At 41.6% G+C, this 20,911-nt stretch overlaps 1 protein-coding gene and 1 pseudogene across 4 annotated transcripts; one reads left to right on the plus strand and one right to left on the minus strand.

Moving 5' to 3' along the window:
• Positions 1-514: 514 nt before the first annotated feature.
• LOC136429241 (crk-like protein pseudogene) lies at positions 515-805 on the minus strand (annotated as a pseudogene).
• Positions 806-3,060: 2,255 nt separating this feature from the next.
• On the plus strand, positions 3,061-14,655 carry LOC136429838 (methyltransferase-like protein 27). 4 transcript variants are annotated; one of them, XM_066419871.1, is made up of 6 exons: positions 3,061-3,185; positions 8,983-9,121; positions 10,092-10,217; positions 10,945-11,080; positions 13,296-13,388; positions 14,062-14,655. In XM_066419871.1, the coding sequence occupies exons 2-6, from the start codon at positions 8,996-8,998 to the stop codon at positions 14,247-14,249; spliced, it is 669 nt and encodes a 222-aa protein (XP_066275968.1). In that variant the 5' UTR covers positions 3,061-3,185; positions 8,983-8,995; the 3' UTR covers positions 14,250-14,655. The 4 variants fall into 4 exon arrangements, with proteins under 4 accessions (XP_066275968.1, XP_066275969.1, XP_066275967.1 ...); XM_066419872.1 differs by lacking the exon at positions 3,061-3,185 and adding an exon at positions 4,209-4,320; XM_066419870.1 differs by lacking the exon at positions 3,061-3,185 and adding an exon at positions 7,540-7,667.
• The last annotated feature ends 6,256 nt before the right edge of the window (positions 14,656-20,911 follow it).

Below are 20,911 nucleotides of genomic sequence, written 5' to 3' on the forward strand. Positions count from 1 at the left end.
TTTTATTGTTCTTGTATATTGGCATGTGTATGATTTTAGTATGTTCAAGATGAATAAATCAAATCAAATCAAGTAAGCTAGTAACAACACCAAATAGCAGATGTACACAAAAGATAAAATGTTACCCTCCACCTTTCTTCATTTGGTAGCTAAATTTGTTAGTCCAACTTTCACATTTCACTTGTTTTATATGGAGCATTCTAACACATGTATTAGCCTCGAAGATTCTTGTTTCAGTTTTTTCTGTGTATGTTTTAATCTATTTCCAGCACCGTTTAGCTCCAAGATGTATAAATTTCCTCAAAATTACTAGAGTCGATAACTTTAACATGTTTGAAGGAAAAATGCCCTGTTGCGTACAGTCCACCACTGGTAACCGTCCTTTCTAACCACCACCATTATTTCGTTTTTCTTGAAAGGCAAGTCCTCTTGATCGTTTGCGTTAGAATCGTAGAGCGCTCGAACACATGGCAGTGGGAGCAGGTACGGCAGTCGAGGACTAGGGTTCTGGCAGTCATTCGGCTGGGCGCTGCGCCGGAACAGTCAACGTGGTCGTGTCAAGGTAGTGTATCTTGTAGAACTCGATCAAAGAAGGCAGGTCCTCGAAATCCTGGTCAGCGATCTGGAAGCCATTCTGCAGTCTTTTGATGAAGTAGTGGCGGACTCTTGTGTCTGAGCTGACAGAGAGCGAATAGTTCCCAGGATGGTTGGTAGCGTCACGTATCAGGAACGTCCCGACCGTCGTTCCTTTTAGTAAATCCTCACTTTGCCGGCGACTGACGCCCCCAAAGTACCACTGTTCCATGTCACGGGGGATCGTAGCCGGATGCTGCCGCCTTTCTTGGTTCTTACTGAGCAGAGAAGGACAATCTAAATGAGAAAGAAACAGTCATCATCAGCACAACACTTAACAGGTTGTTAGAAACCCGTAACTACCGGTATAATGCAAGTCCTTCAGGGGGGTAAAAGGGAAGTGACACGTTTGAGGGGAGCCACATCAAGAGCACATTAGATATCTCGCCTAATGATATATGATATGATACAATATCATATAATATCCCACAATGATACTCTTTGGCTGGTTGAAGCCCTGGCTACATGCCACAGTTGGCTGATAGCTTCATCTTGATGTGACTGGAAGATGTGGCATCCTATGTTCAAGGAGGTTATATATATTCTCCTTGCTATGTTGAAGAATACAGGACAGATCAGATAAGATAGGCAGATAAGCAAGAACAACATTCATTCCTCTGTTTCACAGCTGTTCTCTTCTAATCAACAACAGTTTGCTTGTTTGTTGTTTTTTGATCGATAGTTGTGCATATGTTAAACTTCTGTATGTTTGGGACCGTGATGTCATGTCCTGTGATTTGTACATATGTAAATATTTTTGCGTTTGGGAATGCATATCATTATGTATAAGCAGCAACACCTGTGCTGCATTGCTATGTGAACCAGTCAGAATTGCCTTGAAGAAGGTGACAGATGGTCACCGAAACGTCGGTGGAATAAATCTCTTGGTTGGGTAAAAGGAGTCTTTTTATTCAGTTTGTTGTTTGTACTGCGTACCCGGTAAACTGCCTCATGGCGTAACGTTTGTATTGAAGCTGCGTATCCGGACAGATTTATTTGATCCACTCACACCGGGAAGGAGCCCTACTCTTTTCGATTATTGTGTTGGGTTCTTTTACGTGCTCGAGGTGTGGCTATCCTCAAATTTGGGACCACCATTTAGCGTCCTATCCGAGGGACGTCTCTAACTAAATTCTTAAAGCCAGGTGCACATTTTCACCTGAGTGAAGTGAGGAAATTCGTGTTACTGAGTGGGCACCTTGGGCACAAACGTTAACGGCACAAATCAGGAGAACCCGGATTCGAACCCAGGACCTCTGGGTTCTGGGCGAAACACCCTGCCACTGCGCAACCGCGACGTCAACGACTGTACTGATAAATTCCTCTCGGAAGGGAGCCCTTTCCTTAACTTATTCTAACCTACCTTAAGACATTTGCAACAATGAAGAACTACAACCTCGCCATTTGTATTTTACTTCCGCCTTCCCTTCCCTGCACTTTATGCAGAATTTTAAACATGGAAAAGAATCAGGCTATTTCAGGCAGTTTGCAGTGACAGTATGGTGATCAGAGGTCTGACTGGGATAGGAATTGCTTACCTTAAATTGGCCTCCTATTCCTTAATTGTAAAATCTGTATGGATTCGTCTTTCACCTTGCGTTATCTGAGGGCTGGTCGATCAACTTCCCGCATCAAAGCGAGGCTGCATAGAGTTCATTGACCCTATATACCGAACACAGGGTACTTTGTTCAAAACGCTAGGTACCTGGGAACGAGACTACCTTTGTCATTCATACACGTCAAGTCTATGAGAAATGCACGGGAAATTTGAACCGATCATCTAAAATCATGACTGTTGTATATTAACACATATGATGGTAATCTGTACACTCTACAAATCATGCAACCGCAAATAATAACTTTTCCATTGAGATTGCTGGTAATGTCACGCGCATTTATGCAAAGTGTGCAACATTTTTGTTGCACTACTTTTTGAACGCGACACCATAAAAAGATACCAGGTGGTGACCATTTTGATATGGTCCGCCATCTTAGATTTTGACCTATGGCGTCATCAAATTAGCAAAATTCATTAAAATTAAATCATAAAAGTTACACTAGATTACATAAGATGTAGTTGATGTAAGAATGTAGGTGTGGTTTAGCAAGAAAACCTGAAAACTACACTGTTAAAACTGAAATTAGCGAATTTTGTCAAATATGACTGTCAGAAACCTGTTGCAATGGCGACACGAAAAATCATGAACTTACATAAACGGAACAAAAACGCCTAATCATAAAAAGACGTCAAAAACAAGCCAGGGCCGAATCTCTGCTTGGAGAATATTTGCCTTTGCCATTTTACAAGGTCAAACGTTTGAATCATGCGATTGGAAGTTCTTCTGTGCGGGATATAACATTTTATGTACATGCATCTGCGGTTAATAAGCGATTTGGACGGACCTGAACAGCGAACCCAGGGTTCTTTGTTCAAAACGGTAGGTACCTGGTCACGAGACCGTCATTATATGCACAAACTCAGTGCGGTGCACGTGTCTGTAACGTTACAACCTGAGGTTCGTCTTACGCGGTTGGAAGAACCTATTACAGCGGTAAGACTGTTACCGTTTCTTTTGTCATTGATCAATTTAGTCTTCAACGTCATAATGTCATTTTATGTCAGAATAGTGATTACGGTTAGTTGGTAAGCTAGCACGGTTTATTTGGTGTTTTTTGTGACCTAGTTCGCGTTTTTGGCCAAGCACACCGGGTCACCACTACTCTTCTCGATAAGTGTGCGAGCCGTAGCGAAACCGCATTGCACTACCGCTATAGCTACTTGGAAAAGCATCATGCTTCACCTCAAATGAGGATGCCTTGAAACGAATGTGACCTAGCTCATTCGTAACTCAGTGCTGGAACACCTTGCTTGTAGCAAGGAGAAAATGTTTGGAATTCCCTTTCTCCTATTAGCAGAGGTTGGAGGGGGAGATCGTTAGCGTCTTCCGATCGTCCTGGTTGAAGAATGTACGAAATTCATAAGAAGGTATAAGGTGTGTGTGTGTGTATGTGTGTGCCTTTTCTTGTGTTGCCGGAAAATTTGCCCAGCAATATTTTCAGAAGTTATTGATGGTGTTTTCAGATCTTTTTGTACTAATATTTGGTAAGTCTTGGGAATACATAGTTAAGACATATCATTATTAGATAAACGTCGAATACTGGCTTCCTGAAGGGTGTTGTTCCCATGGACAGTGAGTTTTTAGGTACAAATAAATTTGTTTGAACGTTTGGTATACCAATTTTCTCTCGACACACAACAATCACCTTCGTGATGAAAACAAATTATCTCTTCTGTCCCTGGAGTGACCCCGTAACAGACAACGCCCAGTAGTGACAGGGGTCACTGACCAGTATGCAGACAAACAAGATAGGCTTTTGAAAACGTTTGCATGTTTGTTTTATCAATAATTTTTTTCTTCACGAGGTACTTGTCATATGCATCGTATCATTCGGATTTCTCCCATATTGCTAGCGTGATAAATTTCAGAGCGTCAACACCTTCTCTGAAGAAAGCTGTACCTCATCTAGAAACCGGTTTTACCAGTAAATTTACAACAGTACTAGTATCACTTTCTCTACTGACCCCGCACAAACTCAGTGATGGTGGCAAGGACAAACTACGCATTGAAAAGGGTAGACATTACCGCATTCCTTTGGAGCAAAGAACTTGCCAATACTGTGATTTAGGTAAGATTGAGGATGAGTGTCATTTTGTCGTTGATTGTACGCTATATAAATATAAGAGGAATATCCTCTTTGACTTTATACAAGATAAGTTTCCTAGTTTTCGTTATTTAGATAGCTTAGAAAAATGTGCATTCCTTATGAAACTAGACAAGCCATATCTCATAAAACCTGTATGCTTATACACTTATAACTGCCTTAAGAAGCGAGAAGAAATTGAACATGTGCATAGCGATATTAATTAGACTTTCGATGTAGTTAGATATCAAATTTCTGTTTCCACTGTAACTATTCTTCTGCTTGTCACCATGACCTGTACTTAGCTCATCAGAGCATAAACGTGCAATAAACGTCTTTCATTCATTAATAGTAGCTAGCGCACATTAAGGTCGCAGAACACAGTATTTTAGCGACCCCCGGGGGGTCCATGACGCGGATACAAAAAGTAGTACAGCCAAAATTCTTGAAGACTGGGTAGAAAGTCACATGTGAGAGACATCCAAGTGTAAACTGTGCTGTGTGGTGTAGGAATATGTCGGCTTTTAGACCGCAGGATTTGGATTGTGAACCTTTTCCAGTATATGTATAAATGCGCCTTCTTACGCAGCTGCCTCTTGGGGTGAGTCGGCTGCAGTTCAGTGACCTCTCGCAGAGCGCTGTTTCAAAGTGGGCATGAGAAGCCGATACGCTGACAGATTTTTAAAAAGTGTTTGAATTATTTGTAGGTTGTACCCTAAAATCAAACATATTCCTTTTTCGTATTACTCAAGTGCAACCTACTATAATTTTCACCGCGTGGAAGCCAGTCACCTTGTGGCCTTTAACTATAGAATTAAATCCCCTTAGGCCGAAAACTGTGTTCTGCTACATTAAATTTAAAGGTAATTATAAGGGGCTGGGTTGGAGGAGTGGGGGTCACGGGTCACACGAGTGGTGTATTCAAGTCCGTATGAGTTGCGCCTTGACATTTTTTGGTTTAGGTAAAGTTTACGGGGAAGAAGCTGTTTTGCCGTTGTACAGACTAGATATAAAACTAGTTCATGCCACAGGAAGTAAGTTGTGTAAGTTTGGGCTCCCTAGCGGCTTGTTTGGAACTGCAGTTGATGTTTTTGTTTTGACCTTCGGACACGAATAACTTGAGAAGGGGTCGACAGATCGTCGTGATGTTTGGTTTGTAAAGAGCTCAGATGGTGCTTTACATAATCAAAGACTAACTATGCAAATCAGGAGCTTATTTGCATACTTAGTAAGGAAAGTTTGTAAATCCACTGCATTTCATAATGGGACACTCATGTGACAGTGTCCCTGAAAACAGGTCATTTAAACAGAGGGCCTTGGAAAAGTAGGCCATGTAAATAAACAGATAGGGCACTCACTACTCTCCAAGCAGAGGTGTGGGCCCGGCTGTTTTTTTTACACATGTTCAGTTTAGGCAATTCTGTCCAACACACGGTTGACGACATAACGAAAAGGGGACAAAATAGAAAGCCTGACAAAAACACCTAAAACATGTCAAAAACCAGCCGGACCCACTCCTCTGCTTGGAGAGTACACTGCACCAAAACTGCAACACTGCTACGTTCGGAAAAGTCACATGTACTATGTCATTCATGTGTATGATATGGAATAAGATTTATTCTATTCATATATATTGATTGTACCATTTCATCATCAGTTTCAACTTATAACACTGCAATATCAAACCTATGTGGCCCATATGATATCAACATACTTATATTTTTCATGACCAGTTATAACACATATCAGCACACTAGACACATATACTAGTCCTGTACCACCAAATGATTTTAACCCTATCTGGACTGGACTTATTCGTCCCCCCTCATAACTTCCAAACGGTATGGTGTATGATCAAATTTTCAGGGGGTGATAAGCATGTAAATATTAATCACTCTGCACAATAAGCCTTGATTATTTGGCGAAGATTATGTGTTCGTGGAACTCTAGTCTCGTGTATATAATGTATCTATATTTGTAATCAAATAACTCAACGATGTTTACATTGGCTTGTAAGCCTGGTTTTAATGATTGTTAGTTACATTGTACTCAAACTGGATGTGTAAATTGTAGAATGGTTTATTGTAGAATGTAAATTGTAGAATGGTTTACCAACATGTTCTCACTATTGTAGCAATAGAAAAAGTGATATAAACAACCACTAAATGTAGGTGCAAACTGCAAACTAGACACTCTGCAAACTGCAGATATGTTTGTTTCTTTGTTTGCTTATTTTATTCAGATTTCTACACTAATCTTCCTGGAGTTCGCCTACATTGTATACATTTCTATCAAATACAGGAACAATACAATTAAATATTTGTATAGTTAAAAGACAGGAAATAATGACAATATCATGCTGAATAAAAATTCATAATATTTCCATGATGGCGTAAAGATAAGGATCTGGAGCTGAAGGAAAAAAACCCAGGGCAGTCAGATTTTATTTTCCTTCCATAGTCTGCTTGAAATTTTCAAGCATGTGCCAAAATCAATGTTGTATAGCAGTCTTAAGCTTTCATGTTCTCGACTCTAAAATTGCCAAAGGTTACATACTGTAATGTCCAACCTGAGCGCTACGTATAACACACTATCCCTTATAAATTATGCACACCGATACAATAAGCAATTGATCCAGTTTAATGGACCATGACGACATTTGTGAAGCGTACGTTCAAGTTGCAATTGTAGAAAATTGTACTTTGATATCTGGAGTAGTTCATCATCGTTTAATGTAATCTCCAAGTAAATGCTGTAAGGCAAAATCGTAACGTTCACAAGCTATAACATACGTTTAACAAAGCACTGTTTGTAACGAAAGGTTACGATTTGGCCTACCAACATCTGCTTAGAGATTACGTTATTTTGGGATAGAGACAAATGCCTTGATACCGTGACAGCGTCAATAAAGAGGACTCTTGGCAACTGGACAATATTTGCACAACACAATAAAAGCTAGAAGAATTGCGTACAGTAATAAACCTCGGCAATAGATAGATCCTATAGTCCCTCCCAAATCAGTCAGAACGTAGAAATGCAAAATGAAAAGATAACATGTAATGAGATGGAAATATTTGACGGTAGACACTCTCCAATTGGTCGAACCGCTAATATTGCCATGCTGTCATTGGTTGAGCTGCTAATTGTGATGGACAGGCAGAACCGGTCTAGCAGGAAATCTGACCAAAGTGACCTAGTTAACTCTGACCCGCTCATAACAGCGCCGGTCGCTCATAACTTAATTGGTCTATGCAAATCAGCTTTACTGATTGTACTCAATACTCAGAAACCTATTGACACCAAGCCACTCCGTCTGCCCGGTCATCACGTTGGTAAATAACCTACATTTCATACTGTTTCTAAGCTAGATTCTGTGTAGACTTTCATTGATAGATTCATAGAATCGTGGCTTCTTGCCCAGAAGCTAGTTCCAGCCTGCTACCGGTCTTACTAGCTGTCAGCCATGTTTATGGACCGTCCTGCTAGGGGCCTTTGTGTCCGTGATGCCATGTGTATCTTTCGCCGACCAGTCTTAGTCTTACACAGTGTCAACACCAGGGGAGCCTTCGATTTTGTACAGCAGATTGTCTTAGTAGAGTGAGAGAACTGTTTCTGTATCTAGAGCGGTGTATGTTGTTAGAATGTTGGTTATCTGTCACTGCCTATTCACCGAAAATCTAGGTCAGTTTATTGTTGCGCCACAGGAGCCTTTGATTTCTTGTAGCGTATTTTCTCTTACCTCTTTCTCACCTCACTATCATACCGAGATTGTTTAAGAAACAGAGACAGTTCAATGATCTGTATCTAAAAACGGTGTGGTTAGAATGTTTGTTACTGCCTGTTCACAGAAGATCTAGGTCAGTATTAAACCTGGAATTTTGTTGTGCCACAGGAGACTTTGATTTCATCGTAGCAGATTTTCCTTACCTTGTCCATCTCACTATCCTATCGAGATTAATATTGTTTGAGAATCAGACAGTTGTATCTGTATCTAAAACGGTGTTGTCATAATGTTTCTTACTGCCTGTTCACCGAAAAGCTAGGTCAGTATTGATTTGGTAAACCTGGAATGTTGTTGCGGAACCTTTGATTTCGTATATATGATTTCTTACCTTGTCCATTTCACTATCCTATCGAAATTGTTTGAGAATCAGAGACAGTTGTATCTGTACCTAAAACGGTGTTGTTATAATGTTTGTCACTGCCTGTTCACCGAAAAGCTAGGTCAGTATTGATTTGGTAAACCTGGAATGTTGTTGCGGAACCTTTGATTTCGTATATATGATTTCTTACCTTGTCCATTTCACTATCTTATCGAGATTGTTTGAGCTGTATCTAAAACGGAGTTGTGAGAATGTTTGTTCCTGCCTGTTCACCGAAAATCTAGGTCAGTATTAATTTGATAAACCTGGAATTTTGTTGCGCCATAACATTTGAATTTGAGAGTATGGCTCCCGCGGGTGCGCCCCTGAGTTGGTTTCAGTAGACTGTCAGTGTTTATATTGATGTGGTTGTTGACTAGTTTGTGGAGAAAGGTGAGGCGGGCGTTCCTCCTCCTTTCAGAGAGAGTTATAATGTTTGTGCCCGCCTGCACGGTTCGCAGAATATCTAGGTCATCAATTAAACCTGTAATTTCATTGCGTGCAGGTAAACAAGAAGAATGGCGGACACTACCGTAGTAGACGTCAAACTGAGTGATACCCTTTGCCACGGTGCACAGAAACATGGCATGACCAGGGAAGAAGTCTTCAGGTATTATGACAACTGGGCCGACAGGTATGACAAGGTACGGAACGTCTCTTTTCATCTCGGATATTCACCCCGACCAATCAAACCACGTGAATCGCATTGAAACTCAGATTCGTATCATCCGCGATTTAACGTTTAGAAAAAGATAGTTTCTACTACTTTTTTCTAAACGTTAAATCGCGGTCGCTTTCAATCACTTCCAAAGTGCCAAAATTGCCAATCTGAAAACTTCTTTGGAAAGCTGACACCTTCCACCATCTCACTGGCGAGTTTGTTTAGTCAGATGTAGTCGTTAACGCAAGTTAGAAAGGGATTTGTCGGGAAATGGCTGATACGAATCTGAGTTTCAATGCGATTCACGTGGTTTGATTGGTCGGGGTGATATTGCGCTTTCTTTCAATGAGCGCCTTCGTAGATTCGAGTACGCACGTGCAGTGTCAAAGGTGGAGGCCCCTGAGACGTAAACAAAACCCGTCAGGGCATTGTTATGCAAATCAGGCCAATGGTCGAGACGAGAACTGGTTACAAGCCAAGGGGCTTCACTTTTGACACTGCACATGCGTACTCGAATCCACGAAAGCGCTTATAGATTGCAGCGGCTTTACCTTAAGACCTGGGAGAATAATTCAGCTTAATCCTCTTTCGAGACTTCTCAAATCAGCTTTACACTTTCCACACCACGTAAACACGACAACATATTGTTTAACATTTCCATTGAGGAAAAAGACACAACAATACTCCAAAGACAAATACTCAGCCCCTCCCAAAACAGGATAATGAATTGATATAAGCTAAAGTGGACTGATTTTAGCCGTAGGAAGAGAAAGGAGACACCACAGTTTTTTTTGTCTGAGTCGTATTGCATTTCTGCGTTGTACAAGCGTTGTAATACAATGAAAGTCAAAACATATCCACGCTGTCACCGCGAATACTTCGCGACTTACAGTACTAGTAAATCTGCACCTAAACTGACAAGGCAAATGAAAATTCTACCGTTTTGTCTGTAGGACCTGTTTGATCTGAACTACGGCGGTCCCCGCCAGTGTGCCGAGGCTCTAGCGGAGGTCTTGTCAGGGAACAAGACTGCAAGGATCCTGGACGTAGCCGCCGGAACGGGCCTGTGTGCAATGGAGGTAAGGCAACTATCACCTGGAGTCCAGCCATGTTCGCTTTGGTTCACTGTTGGCGGGGTCGCGACGTTGTGAGCGGGCCAAAGCTGACGAGGCTGGACTCCAGGCTAATGCTTTGATCCCAATTGCACCGGTGCCCATAGTAGGTAGTGTAGTCCCGGCCAGGCCCGAAGCCAGGAATTTGTCCGGTGGAGTGCCGGGTACCGTGGAGGGCGCTACCTCCCGGTGCTCGCATGATTAGCTCACGGCGTCTACTTGTAACAGGGTCCCGCTTTGAATTCAAGTCCGGGTTAAAGTCACCGCGGGGCCCGGCCGGGCCCAAAGCCGCAGGGTGTCCCACGGGGCCGCGTAGGGGTCACGCTCGAAAGTGAAAAAAACTGCCCGTGAACTACCCGGCAGGGCTCCTTTTTCCAATTGTGACCGAAGCATATCAAAGGCAACCATGCTCGGTCTATTGACCTAGTTATCGTCACAAGGTCGTAAAACACAGTATTCATCCGCGACCCCGGGGATCGGTGGTAAAAAAATTAAGTGCGACAGAAATCGTGAACGCTTCTAGAATTCTTTACATGAAAGCCGATTAACAAGACAGAAATAGACGAATAAGCCTGCCTTTAGATCGTATGAATACAGTAATGATTGTTAACGTTAAGTTTGCTCAGTCGGCGTAGAAAACACTGGATATCGCAACAACCAGTTTCATAAGTTGATATTTTAATCCCTCCTGAAGCTGATCAAGTTGGGCTACACCAACCTGGATGCGATCGACGGCAGCCAGGGCATGTTAGACATCGCCAAGTCCAGGAACCTGTACCACAGGTACATCTGTGACTTCCTGGGACCACGGCGCCTCGACATAGAGGACGGTAAGTGTGAGGGTGGAAAATTCTCATAGCTATGCTTCAGAAATAAGCTAGTGCTTATGAATCAGCGAATAGTCCAGTCTTGTAGTACCTGCCCACATATTTATCTGTCTATTGATTTCAATTTTCTTACATTTCAAGATTTCTGTCATGTAGTTTATTTGAGATATTTTGTTACTCTTATGCTTTGCATGTCCGCACCTGTTTTTTTTTTTCATTTTCAGTATTTGTAATATTTGTATTGTACTTCTGTAATGTATTCTGTCGATGACGACATGAAAATAAGCTGTAATCTTGAGTCTGTCGTCATCATGTCATGTATTTAAATGTTGCAATAAAAAAAAAAGAATCAGCGAATAGAGAGATAAGGCCTTGCCGACGTTCTAGTGACCGTCTGTCACCCTTCACAGGACAAACCTGACTTGTTCTACCTCGCGCTGCAGCTAGGTGTCGCTGCTGTAGTGTCAACAGTGCGGTCCCCTACGTGACTGACTTTATATCTCCCTCATCACGTGTCATGACTAGGGCAGATTTGTTTTATCCATACCGCCTCCATAATCCGACAAGTGCCTCACCTTGGCCCCGCCCCGGTCTCTTACACAGTTGTTTCTTGTACAGTAGGCGCCACTTAATTGCACCTCGGATAAACGCACATTCCATTTAACTGCACCGAATCCCAAAATCCAAAACCGGTTCCCATTCACTGCATTGTTAGTGACTCCGCATATCTGCACGGTGCATTGTCACCAATGCCGGATAACTGCACCAATTTGTTTCAAAAATCCTTATGGTTAACTAAAAAGGTGCGCCAAAAATCAGAAAACGCGGTACAAATGAGCCGATACGTCCCTATGTAGAGTCACAATACCGCCAATATGTCTAAAATTGTTTTCACTAACAAAACAAGGTGGTCTCCATTGACAATCACGTTGATAGCGATCGTATGGGATGTCCTGGGTGGGTCACGGGACGTGGCGTCACCATAAAGAGACACACGCCTGCCAAAGGCGGCATTGTGCTTTGACAGACAGCATGCTGTACTCAAAAAAGATTTGGTCTCTACCTGTACACTAGCTATCTTATAACTGTGAATGCATTTAAGTTCGCGGGGATTTGATTTCGCGTTAAAGATGACATGGGTGTTGTCGGTGGTTTGGGGTTCGCGGCAGCGCTATATTCACATACTGCTGCAATAATGAGACCGGCGTCTTAACGTACATCTAGTCGCAGTTCTCAGGTCTAATCGGAAACCGCACAGCGACTCGAGAAGGGCTACAGACGCGTGGACGGACATAGCAGTCGCTTTTGACGGTGCGGTGCTGACGTCATCATCTGTCAAATTCTTTTATGGCACAGCTGAATCTGCGTCCTAGAAGCTTCCTACATTCACCCGAAGGATGTATGCGTGGGTTCAGCTCTGCTATAAGGAGAATGGTCTGTCACTGATCGAAGTCATCTGACCATACCTACCCACTGGATACGTAGTACAGTCCATTGTACAGTTATTCACTACAATGATGTACACAGTCTAATCTGTCCAAACATGACAGGGGCGTCTCTGGCGCTTACTGATTTCACTCACTGTGTCCTGAGATGTCTTTCCTGAGAATTTGACATTTACTGTTTTAATACATAAACGTGGCCCTAACAAGAGGTGGAATCTACGGTGTTACTGCACTGTACCTGTATAACGAAAGCTTTCTAACATCTAAATGCGTACTAACAAGTCCATACAGCACACCGAGGTTTATAAACTATTCACCTCTTGTATGATACAGTGTACTATCGGTCCAGCGGGGCAATTTCGCATAATTGCACCAGCCGGATAATTGCACCAAATACGCTTGCAAATGGGGTGTGCAGTGAAGCGGATTCTACTGTAATATAATATGGTCCTGTCACTGCTGATGTATCGCCAATTAAGAAATCTAATAATCGTACGATAGTGTCAAACAACTGTTAATGCGTACAATGCAGCGTTGCCATATATTGTACATTCTCAGCGCAGCTATATTTGTCTGTATACGTGTAGTGTTGGAAGTGTCGTATGGATCAGGTGGTGAAGTTTGCCATCTTTGATTGCCTTGTAGACGTTGCCATGTGTGTTCGTGGTCATAAACTTGCACTAAAACGGATGCAACAAAGACATAACAGGATGACCTGAAAGGCACTTATCTAGAGCACGTGTACTGAGACAACGAACCTGTCTATGTTTCAGACCACTATGACGCCATCGCTTGCTGCGGTTCGTTCAGCCAAGGTCACTTGAAGGACGACTGTCTTCCGGAGCTCATCCGTATCGTTAAGCCAGGTAAGGTGAAACCTTCTTGTTCTGTGACGAGGCTAAAGAAGACTGAAATAAATCGACTACTTAGACATGTAGTTTCAATCATGGGGGCAGACTTGTTGTGAGCCTCAAGTAGTAAAATCCTTTGCTCAAACTCGATTAATTTTTTTACACAATTAACAGATTTGTTGTTACATTGTGGCCTTTTCGCAGAAGATCCTCCAAGGCTAGTAATCTTCCTTTTCCGTCCTGAGAATTTAAGTATCATTGAATAACCATCACGGTTGGGACCGCATCCTTCTCGGAGAGGGGCCACCTAGTAATTTGAGTCAATATTACTGCTCCTACAAGTTAGCAGACGGACTACCAAGTCATCTGTGTAAAGAAAGAACTATAAGGTAACATTAATAATAATAACTTTATTGCGAGTTCATGCTCGAAGGCTAATTGCAGACAAACAAGTACATAAATATACATGGGAATCGACATAGTTATCTAGTCTACTGTGAAAGTTCTATGTTAACTAAGGTTGACTTTGGTTGGGTTTGACTTCTTTTTTGAAGGCAGTGGAAAATGAAGAGACCCACGTTTTGTATCGTATTAAAGTGGGTTGGTTGATTTTGGTAGTAAGATTGATTTTGGTAAGTTAGTCAAATGGCGAAAGCTAGGGATTAATGGACGTGTGTGTGTGTTTCAGGTGGTCTCATCTGCATCGCAATGAGGGAGGAGTTTCTGTACACGGTGGAGGCGTACAAGGATAAACTGGAGCCCGCCATGATGGCCTTGGAAGAGAAAGGATCCTGGGAACAAGTGGCACGTGACATCGTTCCCAAGTACTACCGCCAGCTGGACGGCATTACATTCATCTATAGGGTACTTGCCTAAACACTAAGGATATGGCCGATTGAATGTGCATTCCGAGTATTACGAAACTGGGTGATATTCAGGGGGAGGGAATCCTGTTAAGAATAGAAATAAAAACGATGTGACCCTTTCACCAGATCGGCATATAGTCATTAAAGGCATCCAGGGCATTTTATGAGGCTTGAAACTTGAATAAAAAGGTCTAATTTCTAGTCATTGCTACACAAAGTAAGGTTTTATAACACTATACCATTACATATCGACATATATATAGAATATTTCCAGTTTTCAAGTCTTATAGAATGCTCTGGGTGCCTCAGTAACAAAACCTAATGTGTACTTTTGTATTCAATCCAATGTAATTTGATAGACAGTTGTGATCATGATAGCTGTATGATGATGGCACTAAATAAAATGATAGATGATATCTTTCAGTCTTTCCTTTTTGTGCTTTAGACTGAACTGATTTTATTCATTCATGTATTTGTTCGGCTAAAACATAGATACATGAGACAGCCAAGTTTGCCCAACTAGACTGAACTGAAGACATGTTGCGGTCACGGACAAGCAGTGGGTTACCTCTCTGAGACTGTTCAATTTTCCCCTGTCCCCCATGCGTACCCTTCTTGGTTAGAGCACCGGAAAAAAGGGATGACGGTCTAGGGTTGAGGTCACATCATAATCTGCAGTGAAGTGCTACAGACATGGCTTTAAAGCATAAGAGCTGATTTATGAGTGTTTAAGTTGAAAATAATTTTCAGGTATGGTTCCACTTTGAATGTGATGTGCCCCTTTGCCCCAGATTGACCTTTGATGTGACCTATGACCTACTATGGTTCTTGCGTAGTACATATATATACGTACAAATATATATTCTTGAGTAATTTGTTTTCCAAATCTTAGTTCTCTTGCTCATTCTAAACAATATCAATACTAAGGGGGTTTGCACTCATGTGTCCATGACGCAAGAGTTGTTCGCCATTCTGGATAATGAAAGTTGTGACTTGTGAACACAGACCCTGTAATCCGGAAGAAGGTTTATTTTTACCATAAGACTGGTTGTATTACCAAAATGAGGGCATCGAGATTGTCACCGACATCTACGGCTTCGCGCGTTTCAATAAGTCTACGATCTGACGTCATCAAGTCTCATTCTGCAACCGGCATAGATCTTCCACCTTCTCCATCTGTAAATATATGCACTGATATGTCCATGGAGTAAGTGTTGTTGCCATACTGGACAATGGTATCTGGAAGTTGTAAGGTATATAGGGGGCTCCAAAACTTGACCCTGTAATCCGAAAGAGGGATTCTTACCATAAGTTATGCCAGCCTCGTTGTGGCAGCATTATCAAAAAAAGGGCATCCATCGAAATTGTCAGGGAAATCTGTGATCCGGAAGAGGGATTTTTACCATAAGACTGGTTCGTGGCAGCAATTTCAAAATGAGGGCATCGAAATTGTCAGGGAAATCTACGGCTTACAGCGTTTCAATAAGTCTACGATCTGACATTAAGTCTCATTCTGCAACCGGCATAGAACTTCCGCCAGGTATATCTTCTGCCTGTGTAACTTGTCTGCACTGATATGTCCATAAAGTAAGTGTTGTCGACCATACTGGATAATGACATCTGGAAGTTGTAAGTTACAGGGGCTCCAAAACTAGACCCTGCAATCCGAAAGAGGGATTTTTACCATAAGACTGGTTGTCGGCAGCATTACCAAAATGAGGGCATCCATCGAGATTGTCAGGGAAATCTGTGATCCGGAAGAGGGATTTTTACCATAAGACTGGTTCGTGGCAGCAATATCAAAATGAGGGCATCGAGATTGTCAGGGAAATCTACGGCTTTTAGCGTTTCAATAAGTCTACGATCATATTCTGCAACCGCCCTAGAATTTCCACCATGCCTACCTTCTCCATGTGCCTACACTCATATGTCCATGACATAAGTGCTGTCCACTGGACAATGAAATATGGAAGTTGTAAGGTATAGGGGCTCCAAAAGTAGACCCTGCAGTCCGGAAGAGGGATTTTTAACATAAGACCAGCAGGTTCAAAATAAGGGCATCGAGATTGTCAGGGAAATTTACGGCTTTCAGCGTTTCAATAAATCTACGATCTGACATTAAGTCTCATTCTGCAACCGGCATAGAACTTCCGCCAGGTATATCTTCTGCCTGTGTAAGTTTTCTGCACTGATATGTCCATAAAGTAAGTGTTGTCGACCATACTGGATAATGACATCTGGAAGTTGTAAGGTAAAGGGGGCTCCAAAACTAGACCCTGCAATCCGAAAGAGGGATTTTTACCATAAGACTGGTTGTCGTCAGCATTACCAAAATGAGGGCATCGAGATTGTCAGGCAAATCTACGGCTTTGAGCGTCTCAATAAGTCTACGATCTGATCACATCCTCCAACCGACCAGAATTTTCATCAGGTCTACCTTAACCATATCTACATGTGCCAGGTAAGGTGGCGAGAATGTCGTAAACGTGATACATAAAGGTGCAAGTCGGGGACCCCATAAAAGTATGTGCTAATCCGGCCCTTCTGTCTACTTTTTAAAAAATCTTTAGATTTCACCACAGGACATTGGTGGGTCCTTTGTGGAGAGCAGTCATCCTTATACTTGGCAAGAATGTGTGAATTGCTTTCTTCCCAGCCTTCTGACCTATTCTTAAAGATAATACAAATAATTATAAAAGACGGTAAGAAATGGTAAGTTATGGTAGAAAACATGTTACTATTATTTAGAAACTGTCGGAAAAATCATATTCCACATCATAAACATTTCTAAACTTGTTTAAAACCGGGGTAATATTCATAAAGTTGAAATCACATTCGAAATACTTCCAAAGTATCAGATTTCTGACACGAATAATTACAATGAATTGAAAATATTTCGAAGTAATGACAATAACAACCCGCTCGGTAACTTGGAATGGACATGTTTTCTTCCAACATTCATAATTCGGCGTTCTGAGTGGGAACGACATAGGGTAGCAGCAATTATTGGAGAAATAAGTTTTTATACAAAAACATTGCAATACTTGAAAACGTTCTTTTTTTAAATTTTTTTTATTGGTTTTTCATAATAACATAACAAAACATAATAAGGAAACCATCCAGCAAAAACTGATCGTGTACAGATATGAAACCATAAAAAGAAACAATAACAAAGGTGTAGTTATCAATACAAATAAACAATAACGATACCAATAATGGTAACATAAATTAACAATAATGTAAACATGAATTAACAATAATGATAACATAAACTTTATCCAACAGAAATTAAAATGTAGTGCAACAGAAATCAAGGAATTTCCAGCATTAATAGTAATAACCTAAGTTAAAATGAAAGAAGAATACATATACAAGATATTTAACTGCATAAAGTGCCCCACTTCCCCAGGTGCTTATCCAGTTTGCCTTTCTTCATGGCTGTATAATACTCTAACTTATAAAAGAAATGAACGAAATTGAGAAAAGAATCAAAATTCAAGGCACCAAATTTTCTACATCTATATATATAAATCTTAGCTAGTAATATTACTAGATTTTCAATGGGGGGAATTCCAAGGTACAAGTTTCCAAAAATAACATTAAATCCGTTTAACAGTAAGTATCTAGTTGTTTTACGGTAATACCAGGTTTTGATTTTGTCCCAAAAGAGGGTTAAATTTGGACATTCCCAAAAGACATGGATGTATGATTCATCCTCTTCATGGCAAAACGAGCACAGTGGAGTATCAATACATTTCCAAATATATAACAGCCTATTTGTAGGTAAGAACTTATAATGCAAAATTTTATACTGGAAAAATCTTGTTGAAGAGTCAATAGTGCAAAACATCAAAGAAGTATATGCTTGTTTCAAAAAAACGTTTGAAAACGTTCTTTTTCCGATCTTTATTACCTTCGCATGAAGATTATGTTGTTCGGTTTTACTATGGTGCACTGGCCATGAGTGGTTGTGTGTTTGTATGCAAAAAGCATAACTTGAGTTGAGAAGCTATGGATACATCTTCATTATATTTGGAAGGTGGATAGTAGCCTCTACCAGGCTCCGCGGATCGCGGGAAAAATAGTAGAAATTGGCCAAAAAGTATGCTTAGGGAGTCGGCTACGGAGATAGGAACAATAGGCAACTGTGACATATGTAAGTGAGAAAGAGAAGAATATCGATGGATATCAATTTTGCGAAGGAACAACATTTGCATAATCAACGAGAAAATGCTGTAATTCCATAGTGGTAACTAACGGCATTTTAAACGGCGTTTTGGAGTTGACTAAAGGTAAACATCATCAAACATAAGCTATGTAAATCAGGGCCTCATTTGCGTAACTGATGCAAAAAAACTCAGTAGAGTAGCCTTTTCTGCTAAGATAGGACTTGTATACTTTGACTAACTTATTCGGTGGACTCAATCATCATGACATAAATTGATATGAAATATACAAATGATGACTTTATTTGCATCATCAATGATAAACCTTTATTCGTAAAGGTTAAGATGATTCGGCGAAGGTGTGAGGTCGTGAAACTCAGAATGGTGATAATAAAAATGTTATCAACAATTCTTACCCATGGCAATTTGCAAGAAACAGCAAAATTACAATAGATAAAAAGCAATACAGTATATTGAGTACTCTGATGCTAACTCTAAATCTTAACAAGGATTGACTTTGTTTCAACGGTGGAAGACGAAAAAATCTCAATTTCTGTGATGTCAAAAGGAGTTTTCTTTTTCTCTGCAAACGTGGAAAATTGATGGCTTCATTTAAGAGGTCACTACTTTCGTAATTGCAGAATGGATTATGATTATGCATATCAGGAATTGGGTTGATGAGAAACATTGTTTTTAACACGTCAGTATCTTAGGTCAAAGAAAGATTATGTTCTTACCATGGAACGGAGGTAGTTATAAAACGCAATTTCAAGAAAACAAGAAAATATGTCATGTCTAAGAATCACTAGTGCTAGCTGTGTGATCAGTCGGGTTAGAGCGCCGCTGCAGACGACACGACTGTTTTCTGTACTATCCAGTTTCTGTTTCTGCGGGGACACACTGACTTAACGGTAAAACCTTTGCTGAACAATATGTTTTAGTTGGTTCCCTTGGGATTAGAGATTTCGTAATGTAAACTTGTATGTAGCCCGTTGCTATCAACCGTCTGGCGTGTTGAAGTGATATGTTTTCAATTGGTTCCTTTGGTAATCGAAATTTCGTAATGTAGACTTGTCACTGTAGCCCATTGCCATCAGCCGTCTGGCGTGTTAAAGTACCATCATGGCGATAAGGCTGGCGGCAAAACTGTACATGTTGCTGCTTTCGCCGCTGCTAACGTCGGGTATGGACGCCGGCAACTGGCAGAGCTGCCGTAAAGTGCCCCCGGCAAAGTGTAGCGTAGGTGACAGCCGTACGGGTGGCCATGAGTACCGGTATGATCCTGGGTCGTACCAGGACAAGTGGATCCAATACCCAGATGAAGCATCCAGCTACATGGGACCCTTTGTCACCTTTTCGTTGAGCCAAATCTACCAGTCCTGTCAGGTCTGTTCAAATGAAACAAGGCCTGCACGTGGGGATCCCACCAAGAACCCTTCACTACAATACAGGAATAACATCATGATCGTTGATAACGATATCGGTGAGCTCAGCACTGAAAAGACAGTGATCATATCTCAGATCCCATGTGGTAGAAATTGTAGGCTGTGGTTTGTGGGCTGTAACATAACGGAGATAGAGGTAGGGGCGTTTGCTGAGTTGCCACAGGTGTCTACCCTGGTCATCTGGCGGAGCAATGTCAAAAATCTAAAGAATGGCACGTTTGCTGGGATGGAGATTCTCGAACGTCTGCTGCTGCTGGAGAACAATATGACACATCTGGAGGTAAAATTTAATGACATTCGTGTCTTATTACCACTTTTCTTCTATTCTTATGTTCTTATCACACCATTGGCTTTTTCAGATGGTTGTTTTGTGTGTGTGCCATTCATCCAAGTAAAAGGTGTATACCAGTCGTACTTATAGGTTGTTGGTTCTAGCCCTAGAGAGACAGTGTTTTCCCGGATCCCAGAAATACTGCCTGAAATATCAAACTAGGTGCAGGAGGGAAAGGTAGTGTTTTTGCATTCAACATTCCGTTTGCTTAAAGCCCCATGACATGTGTTCTGCTGCAGGGTGGCTGCTTTGATGGGTTGCCCAGCTTGTCCGAGCTCCTCCTTGTGGACAACCACATCGTGACACTGCCACCTGAAGCGTTCCGGGGAGTGCAGCCGTGGTGGCTTGACGTAAGTGCCAACCGCATCGCTAACATAGAAGCTGGGACCTTGCAGGCGATCAAGTCCGTAGAACATGTCCTTATTGTTGACAATAAATTGCGAGCGATCGACGCGGGCATGTTCCACGGTCTTGGACGGCTTCGGGTCTTAAAACTGGAAGGTAACAGAATCTCCCACATCGCTGCAGGCGCGTTCTACTCAAACGTGCAAATGTATTCCCTAAATTTAGCGGGAAACAGACTGACCTTCCTGTCTGGCAGTTGGTTCAAATCAGTATTTCTACCCGACCTCACATTGCGTTGAAACGCTATTGCCGCCATTGCGTTGGAAGAGAGGCAGCTGCGATTGAGCTATGTCCCACTTAAGCTTGATAATCAACCGCGCTGTAC

This window comes from Branchiostoma lanceolatum, chromosome 3, assembly GCF_035083965.1.
Source record: "Branchiostoma lanceolatum isolate klBraLanc5 chromosome 3, klBraLanc5.hap2, whole genome shotgun sequence".
Lineage (NCBI taxonomy): Eukaryota > Metazoa > Chordata > Leptocardii > Amphioxiformes > Branchiostomatidae > Branchiostoma > Branchiostoma lanceolatum.